Consider the following 10,618-nt stretch of genomic DNA (forward strand, 5'->3'; position numbering starts at 1 on the left):
AAGTCAAAGACTAGCAGTCCTTTTGCTCTGTTTTCACCTGTAAAGCAGGGGTAGGGTAGGCGGTGGTTTACCCTGGTGCAGGTGTCAGTGGAAGAATCCGCGAGTTTCTCTGTGAGTTTCCCATTACGTCGTAGCGCACTTGGTGCTTGCTTGGAAGTTTAGGGTTTTTTTTTTTTTACTGTAAAAAGAAGTTTTCTTCCCACGCACAACGGACGCTAATGTTTTTGTCACTTTTTATGGAATCAAACTGAAAGTAAGGTCAGTACTTCCACGCTTTAAACGCTGAGAGTATGCATGCTCATACTCTCTCCATACTTGATATATTATCCATTGTTGATCTGCAAAGAGCTGTTGTCACGAACGTCGCACTCGCTTACATCACTGTCATAAGACATTCTCGCAAAAAAATCACGGTTTTAGTAACGCAGTAACGCAGCGTTCCTACGGGAAAGTAACGGTAATCTAATTACCGTTTTTGCAATAGTAACCCCTTACTTTACTTGTTACTTGAAAAAAGTAATCGAATTACAGTAACACGTTACAAGTAACGCGTTACTCCCCATCTCTGGTCGTAACAGTTGCTTAGTCAACTTTAACTATAAATAGTGAGGTCTGTAGTTCTTCTAAATCAGAGTATTTTCTATGAACTTTAGTGTTGTTTTTCTGGTGAAAAAGGAACTGGTTAATGGAATTCAGACACGCAGTCAAGCATCAGGCCACGTCTTGTCTGAGCCACATTAGTCAACACTGCATTACCACACTGACTTTAAAGAGGAAGACTAAGTGATGATTGGTGGAAACTGAACTGTCTGGGAGAGTCTGGTGTTGTTCAAGACACGTTCAGTATGTACAACCTACTGGACTCTAATGTTCCTTTAACTGAAAAGTATCATTCAGGTTGCCTGACTAAAACCTGTGAAAGATCTTTTAGTGCCTTATGTTGGCTCCATAGATGGTTCAGAAGGATCTGAGCCTTCACCTGACACATGTGAAGTACCTGATTCTAGAAACTGATCCCCGTTTCCTGAAAGTACATATTTTTTAGCATGTAGAAATTATACCTGACCCAATACCTCAATGAATAATAATTCAGCCATTTAAAAAGAGGAATCCAACGTAAGAACAAACTCAGACCTTCTCAAAAGTCTAAACTGTTTTTCTTTTTCATGCACCTGCAGCGGGCAAGTTGCAATACTTGCTTTTAGAATGACTTTGACTACTGCTGGGTCCCATGGGAAAATATGACACGATGATAAAAAAGCAATACATGTGAAAAGTAACAAAGTACAGATACTTCATCAGTTCCCACAGTAACAGGTATCATTTGTGAAGTATTTATTTTTCTAACAACATTAAACTCTTTACATTGTTAAGAAAACTCTGTACTTTCTACTCCTTACATTTTCAAACAGACTTGTTACTTTAGCTTAAATGGTATCATTAATAGCTTTTATACTCAGGGGGTTAAAGTGGGCAGGTTTGGCACAACACTGCAACGAGTGCAGATCTCCATAACTTGTAGCAGCTGCAGTTCTGCATGCAGCTACAGAAGAATAGTGAGCATAAAGGAAGTGATATTTTTTAACTGTTGGATAAGTTCAAATACAACATAGCTCAACAAACATCAGCAAACACATAAACTGTTTGTGTGCATTTGTTGCACAGTGTATTGCTAGCTAGAGGTATAGCTACTGTATTTCACAGGGGAGATAATTGATTACCAGATAACTTTAGTCAGAGATAAAGATGCAAGAAAGGCAGGAGTGGAAGAAGAGAGGTTATATTTAAATAAGTGCTGCTCAGTGAGACTTGATAAATCGCATATTTAGTTACATATTTAGTTGCATGTAAATGTAAATGTAAATGCAGCTTACAGTACTGTGGTGAATTCACAGTAAAAGAGGATTGTATTGGACTGGTGCACAGTGGCTGTGCTGCTCATGGTCACTGTTTTGTTACATCAAGTGTAGCAGAGATGAATTTGCATGTACGCGGATGATGCCAATTCACTGAGTTCAATCTTTATAAAGACAATACATATTATACTGTTAGTGTAGGAAATGGAATTTAGCTCAGATACCTTTGAAAACATCTGCTGACATTTTGTTGAATTCAGTTGTTAAAAACTTTGTACACAAAGTAAATCTATGGGAGTTCACATTACAAATTAATTTGAGTTGTGATTCTTTTCTCCAAGCTGAGCCACATCATCCGATCATAGCATTGATTTCGAGTTTGCCTTCTCAGGTTGTTCATTTTCTCTTGTCCAACAGAGTAGCCAATGTTTCTTCTTCCCCTGAAACACTTGTAATAATAACTATCATCACATTATCATTATACGAATTATCATCTGGCTTTTTTGTCTCTTAAAGTTCCTTGCAGGCTTTAGTGCCTTTCAGATTTCCATTTGTTCTTTTTACTTTTTTCCCACACAATGCTTTCATCAATATTTTTTCAGTTATAACAAAAAAATAAATAAAAATCATAATAAAAGAGCACACTACACATTTCAAAGTCAAGTACTGAGTAGTCAAAGAGCCAGATACAAATACTGTACTTGTTTATACTGACAAAAAAAACAAAAAAGTTATAAGAAATTCATTAATGATGCTATTGTGTCTCTGTTTCTGTGTAAATCAGCGCTCCTCTGAGCCTGGCTGCTGTGGTCAGCTTGAAATCCAGTAATTTTTTCACTGGTACATAAAAGTGTAAAGCCTTAATACCTAGTGCAGGGGTGTCTAACTCCAGTCCTCAAGACCCGCGGTGTCCTGCAGGTTTTAGATCACACCACGGGTCAACACACCTGAATTAAATGATTAGTTCATTAACAGGCTTCTGGAGAACTTCAAGACATATTGAGGACGTAATTTAGCCACTCAAATCAGCTGTTTTGGATCAAAGACACATCTAAAACCTGCAGGAGACTGGCCCTTGAGGCCTGGAGCCAAACACCCCTGACGCTAGTGTGTCATATTTGATACGTGGGATTTTGTCAGTTTTTCAGACTTCAGCATCATCAGTGGGATCCCCTCCCCTTCAAAAAACAAACAAACAAATTTAAGTAAATTGCACAATACAGTTTGTAAGTACCTTGATCTAATGGGCTAAATATGCACATTCAGCCCGTCCTCTCCCACAGCAAGGCACATATCTACCTGCTTCTTTACACATAATATTATGCAAAATGAATTACAGAGGAAGAAGAGAGAGAATAAAAATATGTTTAGTATCTTTCATCTCATTTCATTAGTTTTATTGTTGCTGTTCACACTTATCAACTTTGATTCAATCAAAAAATCAGATCAGCTAAATTTACCATGCAATACACACAGCAGTAGTCAAAGTTCACATCTATTCCATAGATGAAAGTAAAAAGCGGAAGTGAAAAGTGTTTAATAGTTGCACAGTATGAATGTGAAATGTGGTAATGTTGCTCTGTGTATTCTGAATGTGTAAAACGGCAATTATTTACAAAACACAGTCAAAGTCTCTCACTGTCTTGATGACAGCTTTTTGCTGATCATGTTAATCATTATTATTGCCAGAAATAGTACCTGCATCAGTATGTGTCCTCTATAGAGTGATCAGTGGGCTCAAATGTGACAAATTTCTTATGAGTTATGACAGACCAGAAAGAGAGAAAGGACACACCAAACACCGAGACAAGATATTGAAAGCAGATTTACTGACTTGGTCATTGGTTCAGAAGCAGTCTCTAAGACTCATAATTTGAAGTCAGTAGGTGGCCGCAGCTTGTTTTCTTGGCACACTTTAGGTATTTGATAACTAATGAGTCAGCCTGAGAGCTCTTCCTGATCCTGTGCATCCCTTTATGTCCTCAGTTTTGAATCTTTGAATTCGACATTGGTGCAAAACTTCTCTCTGTGTGCCTGTCCACAGCTTGGTATATCTTTTAATCACTGCTGTTTTGGACAGAAAATGGACAGGAAGTGTTTTCACTGTTTGACATGTTGAAACTACAGGACTGCAAGATGATAAATTAATATTTTGCAATTCAATACAACACAAACAGCCTGTTTTCAGTAGCGACTAAATGAGGGAAAACAAAGAATATTTAAGTTTTGAGGGATAACTTGAAAAGATATAACTTTAATTCATACACAGTTATTCTTTGACAGTGCAGTTGGTAAACCCTTAAGCAGAGGGGAGGAGTCAGGAGGGGGGGGGGGGACATAAGAACAAGAGAAGTAAGAAGTTCCTGGTTTGCAAGTAAAAAAGAAAAGAAGCAACATTAACCCATCAGTGACTCAAGATGAAAGGCTATCACATTTTGATCTGCTTCATCCTCCTAAGTGAGTAAGTTCTCATCTCTAATATTCAGTGTTACTTGTCTTTTCTTTTCTCATGAATTAATCCTTAAACTTTGTTAATTTTTAAACACTAACTGCTTCAGCAGTTCATGTATTCAGCCTTTCTTCATTTTATTTATTCGGCGTTGAAAATAGGTCAGCAGTGAACCACGACATACACCACTTCCAAGTACATTAAAAGTAAAAGATAACTTAATATAAATAAATATAAACCTGCCAGGAGTAAGTTCATATCATTTCTTTTAGCACAACTGCTATGTGCTACTTATGGTGTGTTCTTTCATCCCTGTTTCATCCCCAGAAATTATTTTTCAGATCGCTGTTGTTTTTCCTCCAGTATAAAAAGAAAAACTCAGAACAATTGCCACTGCTCAAAAAACTTTTAATTAGAGTATAGCATCAAGTTAATTAAACCTCTGGCTTATTAATCTGGTTAGTTAAGTAGCAGCGGGGTATATTAATCAGTTTAAGCTGCTTTGACTTCTTCTATCTGCTGGTGCTACATACCATGCAGGGGTCTGTCCTTTCATGATGGTTCTTCTCCTTGTGCCTCTTCTCTACAGTATGAGGAGTAACGGAATACATGTACTGCCGTTACGTATTTAAAATACAAAATATGAGTAACTGTCTTCCGTTACAGTTACCATTTAGAAGGGTGGTATTCAGAATACAGTTACTTTGTTGTAATAAATGGATTACACGGTGGTCTTTTCCTGTTTCATATATTAGGCTATGCCCATTCTATTTTTGGTAATTCCACATCGTTGGAAACCCAAACCAAACACGCATTAAGAGGCTCTAAGGCCTGTGTCTCAATCTCACAGCCCATGTCACCCCTACTTGCGGCCCGCATAATGACGTGAAGAAATATTTTAAAAAGTTATTCAAAAAATGATTTAATATGAAGCAATAGGCAGAGTGTTACAGGCATAGCCCTAAAGAATCTAGCTACGAGCTGGACACGGAACCAGACACGGAACTCGACGTATTAGCCAGAGGTCCCTTTATGGTTTTACGGCTTTACGGTTCGGAGCCTCAAACCTGTTTTATATAGTTTTCTATACGAGATCGCTGCAAAAAAGTGGAGCCTTACCCAATGTCCACCCTACTGTTACTCATTTTATATTAAGATTTAAAAATTTTGTTGTCACGGCAGGGTGCGCCAGTGTGAAGATGAGACCCAAAAGTACCGTGACATTAGTTAGTATTGATATGGCGAATAACCTTAAGTAATAGTAATAAATCACCCTGCAATAATACATTTGTGTAATTGTAAAAAGCATGATAATATATGAACTAATCCAAAGTATTCAGAATACGTTACTCTCATTGAGTAACGTAACGGAATACGTTACAAAATACATTTTGGGGCATGTATTCTGTAATCTGTAGTGGAATACATTTTAAAAGTAACCTTCCCAACACTGCTGAGGTATTCATTAAGCACAAGGTTGGTTATGGCTATCTTCCTGATGTTCTCGTGGATAATTGTTGTCTTATCCTGAACAGCGGTTCTGACACTCACCAGTCCTTGGCCTCCTTCCTTCCGTCTTGGGGTGAAACTGTCATGATCCTGGGTCTTTTGACCCAGCGTTTTAAGTTTGAGTTTATTTTGTTCATTAGGTTATCTAAGTTCATTTGGTTATTAGACTCCTTGTGTTTTCTTCCCCTGTATTTAAGTTTCCCCTCAACCTTCGTGTTTCATGCTGCGTGTCTTATGTTATCAAGTTTGTATTATCATGTCTGTCTCATGTTTCCTGTTTTATTTTGAAGGAGTCGTGTGTTCTTTGTTCATTGTATTTAGTTTCACTTCCCTTGTCCTGTCATTAGGCTCATGTCAGTCAGCTGTTCCTCCATGTGTTCCCACTTCCCCTAATCACCTGCTGTGTATTTAAGTCCTCTGTTTTCAGTGTGTGATTGTCAGGTTGTCTGTTGTCCACGCCATGTTTCCTATGCCATGCCATGCCATGCTTCCAAGTTTCTTGTCTAGGTTTTTCTTATTGTTTGTTTAGATTCCCCAGTTTAGGTTTGTGTTAATTTTGCTTCAGTTTGCCTTGCCCTTTGTTTGTACCTTTTCTACCAGCCATATTAAACGGCTCGCCTTTTGTTAACATTTCAAGTTCTGTTCCCTGTTCCTTGGAGTCTGCGTTTTGGGTCCTTTTCTCAATTCATACAGTCTGCCCTCGCCAGACTGTGACAGAAACCCTCCATCCATGATCTAGAACCTTTCTTATCTTGATGTCAGTGGCTTCTATCTCCTCCTTTGGCCAGATTATTATCCTAGCAGGGTATGTGGTCACGGGCAGGATATAGGTATTGATTGCCCGAATCTTGTTCTTTCTATTACAGCTGACTTCTCAGGACTTGCCTGACCCTCCGCAGGTATTTGGTGGTTGCAGCTTACCTGCGGCCTCTTTGTGGTTCCTATTTTCCTGTGGGGATTCCTAGATACATGTTGCCAATGTTACCATCTAGTAGTACAATCCCCTCAGTTCTGACTACCTTACAACTACACTTCTCCAATCCGAATTGCATTCCAATGTCGTTGCTGTGTATCCTGGTGGTGCTCTGTCTACCAGTAGCTGGTGCTTTGCTCCTCTGGTATTCTTCCCAATTCCTTTATGTGTCTTTTTGAGGAATGTGCCTGTTCATCTTAGCCGCTGTGATGCCTGACAGGAGCTTCCATCTGGTACTGAGGCAGGTTCTGGCGGACCCTTGGGGATCAAGACTGTCAGGCCTTCAGTTAGCCATTCTTGGTGTCTCTTATTAACTACCAGCTGGTTCATTTGTACTGCGAGACGCTCATGGAGTGCAAGCAGATTCTTCAGCCAGTAATTGTGAATCATGTCGGGGCCTGGTGATGTCCAATTCTTCATTCTGGAGACACTTTCTTGGATGTCTGCCAATGTGATGGTTACTGGACCATGCTCGGGTCCAGTAATGGCAGTGCTCATGAGCTTTGCAGTTATGTGTTGTGCGCTTATCACATATGCACCTCCAGTATTGCTATGTCTCCAGCCTTGGTGGTGTTGTTCTTATATTCCCATGCCACTACGACTACACCTTGGATGGTTCTGTGGAGAACAACTGGTTTATTCTCCTGCCTTCTGTTTTTCTGGTATACCTCTTTGCTCGGCAGTTTCACAGCGTGCTGTACTTGTTAGGCACCTTCTTCATTCTACCTTTCTGCAGTCCAGTCTCCTTCTCCATGGAGGGTACTGCTCCTTGTGGCTGATCACTCACTGATCACTGCTGCTTTGGTCAACTGGTTAGTCTTGGTAATTGTGGCAGCGCTGCATTCACATCATCTAGTAGATCCTCAGGGGGTACTTCACGTAGCCTTGGTAATAGGCTACGGAGGGTCCAGGTTTCAAGTTTTGCCATGATGCCATCTTTCAGGTCAGTTCCTCTCACAATGCGTCGTCTTCCATCGCACTTGGGGCTTGGTACCCAAACTCGGGTGGGGGTGATGATGATATCTCCTCCCTGACCTGTCGTCCTGGTGCCGCTTGCCGTAGCATTGTGTTGTACCTCATCAATCTCTAGCCATGAGAGCAGTACCTTCTTCCGAATTTTAGAACACTGAGCTACTAGTTGTTTCATCATCAATCTGGATGCTGGGTATTGAAGATTCCATAGGTCCCTTGTCCTATTCATGTAACCCCTTCTGCTGGGGTTACTTGCGCAGTAGTATTCCAACAGCGCCCAATTTTCATCTCTTCAGCACTTATACCATCTTCTTCTAGCCCACTTCTCATCAGTGTGTCCTGGTTACTCTGTCTCTCGCTCATTCTTGGTTAGCCTGCGGGGGTCTAGCCTAGGGACGCTTACAGGATACAGTAGCCCACGACTCCCATTCCAAAGGCATGTAGTCTTACCACTACACTATCCAGCTGCAACACAACAGAAATAAATAAATAAATACCCAATTTCAAATGTTTAAACAAGTTCAAAAGCCTAATTTAACAAGTGTAGAAAAAGCTGAAGAAGATGTCATCACAAACAAACTCAAATCCTAATTTCTTCTTCACAACCTTTTAACATAATCTTTATCAGTAGATGGTTTGTGTAGGGAAGGATCACAAAGTTTTGATTTTTGCAAATTCAAATAATTAAGTGAAAATATAGCAAGTTTAACAACTAATTTTAAAACTTTATCACAATAAAATAAAGTAAATATTCAATTAAAGTATAAATATTATATTTTAATGTGTATTTAACAGGACAGTAACTACTGATTGCTTATCTTTTTAACAGATCTTCAGGATGGAATCACTTGTCTTGCCAATCCAGAAACTCCCAACCATACAGAAATGGATGGACGAAACACCACAGGTGGATATTGGGCTGTAGCACAGAACTCAGGGCCCAATATACAAGCATTCCCTGAGTGCCCATTCCTTTCTTTATTGATATCTTTTATGCATCTTCTGCTTTTGGGGGAATGGGTAAAATTCACTTCCTCTTGTTTGTGTTCATTATTATTATTATTATTATTATTATTATTATTATTATTATTATTATTATTATTATATTTTGGCTGAATTTTAGCCATTTTCTGGTACTTTACTTTTACAGATTTCTACTTGAGATTTTATAAAATGATCTGCGGTCAGTTCAACACCTTGGAAAATTTAAATTGGTCATCTTACGATTTTTAATTAATTAATTAATTTTTTGCCAGAAAACCTTGGAATCTATGTTGTTAAATCTGTCCCAGGCTTCACACACTCTTGTACTCCAAATTGCCACCAATGCACCATCATAATGTGAAAGTGCGTGATAGTCAGAAATGTGCTTAAAGCAAAGAATAAAAGTGAGATGTATAAACTCAAACAGGTGTGGATCCTATGCTCCAGTATTTTGCAAAATGTGCAGTCCTTGGAAAGGCAATTGCTGCAATTGCTATTTTGGTGATATTCGGTGCGTAATTTGATAATTCATACAACCAATATCATGCTTGCAAGAGGCAAAGCATGACATAAACCCTATGGACCAGAGTGTCTATTACTGCGTAATACTGGTCAAAATAAAATAAACTGTTTATAAAAAATATGGTTCAAGCATCATTGCTGCACTACTATTTATTTGTATTTCTTTTTTAATGTCAAACAGAAGTGAACTCAACAGATCTGGGCTTTGGTTTATCCACAACTACTTCAAGACCACAGACATCTCCATCTGTTCCGGTTAATGTCACTGGTTCAACAGCAGTGGACAACAGCACAGGAGTTGAGGGGGAGGTCCGCCTGGTAAATAGGGGTTACGGCTCCTGCTCTGGCAGGGTGGAGATCTTCCACAGTGGGCAGTGGGGGACAGTGTGTGATGATTCCTGGGGCCTGGAGGATGCTCGGGTGGTATGTAGGCAGCTGGGCTGTGGTAGGGTCCTGTCCATACCAACTAATGCACAAATTGGACAAGGCACAGGAACCATCTGGATGGATGAGGTGTCATGCACAGGGAGGGAATCCAAGCTTTCTGAGTGTCGCCACTCAGGGTTTGGATCTCACAACTGCCGCCACAGTGAAGATACTGGTGTTATCTGTCAAGGTAAATTTGAGAAGGTGGCAAGCCTGAGGTTCCACCTGTTTGACTGTATGTCCCTGATATAATTTCAACTGGTCACTGGTTTTCAGTGACCAACTATTATACAATTATTTTTACTTTACACTACAATATTTTACCTACAGGCTCTTTGACATTGAATACTACCATTTTGTTAAACATTCAAGTGGAAGGAAAGTATAGTTTAAACTGGGTAGTTTGCAGTGTTGTTTTACAGTATACAGTGACTTATCACAAAAATTATTATTGAGTCCCGGATTTTATATTTTGTATGTATTTCTTTTTAACACAGAAATTCAAGAAACTGTTCGCTTGGTTAATGGAGGAAACGGCTCCTGCTCTGGCAGGGTGGAGATCTTCCACAGTGGGCAATGGGGGACAGTGTGTGATGATTCTTGGGGCCAGGAGGATGCTCAGGTGGTATGTAGGCAGCTGGGTTGTGGTAGGGTCCTCTCAGCACCAACTAATACACAATTTGGACAAGGCACAGGGCCCATCTGGATGGATGAGGTTGGATGCACAGGAGGGGAAATCAACCTATTCGAGTGTCATCACTCAGGGTTTGGATCTCATGACTGCAGCCACAAAGAAGATGCCGGTGTCATCTGTGAAGGTAAATTTGAGAAGTAGGATTCATTTAGGTGTCCTCCTGTTGGACCTTTTGTCCCCGATAAAATTTTAACTGAGAGGTTTTAAGCCAAAAACAATTACTGTAAAAAAAA

The 10,618-nt window shown here is 39.7% G+C and overlaps 1 protein-coding gene across 4 annotated transcripts in view; it reads left to right on the forward strand.

Annotated features, from left to right (window-relative positions):
• Positions 1 to 4,243: 4,243 nt before the first annotated feature.
• LOC102215408 (deleted in malignant brain tumors 1 protein-like) overlaps positions 4,244 to 10,618 on the forward strand; it is a 13,010-nt gene continuing 6,635 nt past the window's right edge. For 3 of the 4 annotated variants that reach the window (XM_013914612.1, XM_013914614.1, XM_005747960.1), the window contains exons 1-4: positions 4,244 to 4,313; positions 8,589 to 8,666; positions 9,447 to 9,881; positions 10,189 to 10,509. In XM_013914612.1, the coding sequence (XP_013770066.1) occupies positions 4,274 to 4,313; positions 8,589 to 8,666; positions 9,447 to 9,881; positions 10,189 to 10,509 (874 nt within the window). In that variant the 5' untranslated portion in view covers positions 4,244 to 4,273. Of the gene's footprint in view, positions 4,318 to 8,588; positions 8,667 to 9,446; positions 9,882 to 10,188; positions 10,510 to 10,618 lie in introns of all 4 variants that reach the window. The other variant, XM_013914613.1, reaches the window with a different exon arrangement.

The sequence above is a fragment of the Pundamilia nyererei genome, unplaced genomic scaffold (assembly GCF_000239375.1).
Source record: "Pundamilia nyererei isolate P.nyererei 1_Seehausen unplaced genomic scaffold, PunNye1.0 scaffold00210, whole genome shotgun sequence".
Taxonomy (NCBI): domain Eukaryota; kingdom Metazoa; phylum Chordata; class Actinopteri; order Cichliformes; family Cichlidae; genus Pundamilia; species Pundamilia nyererei.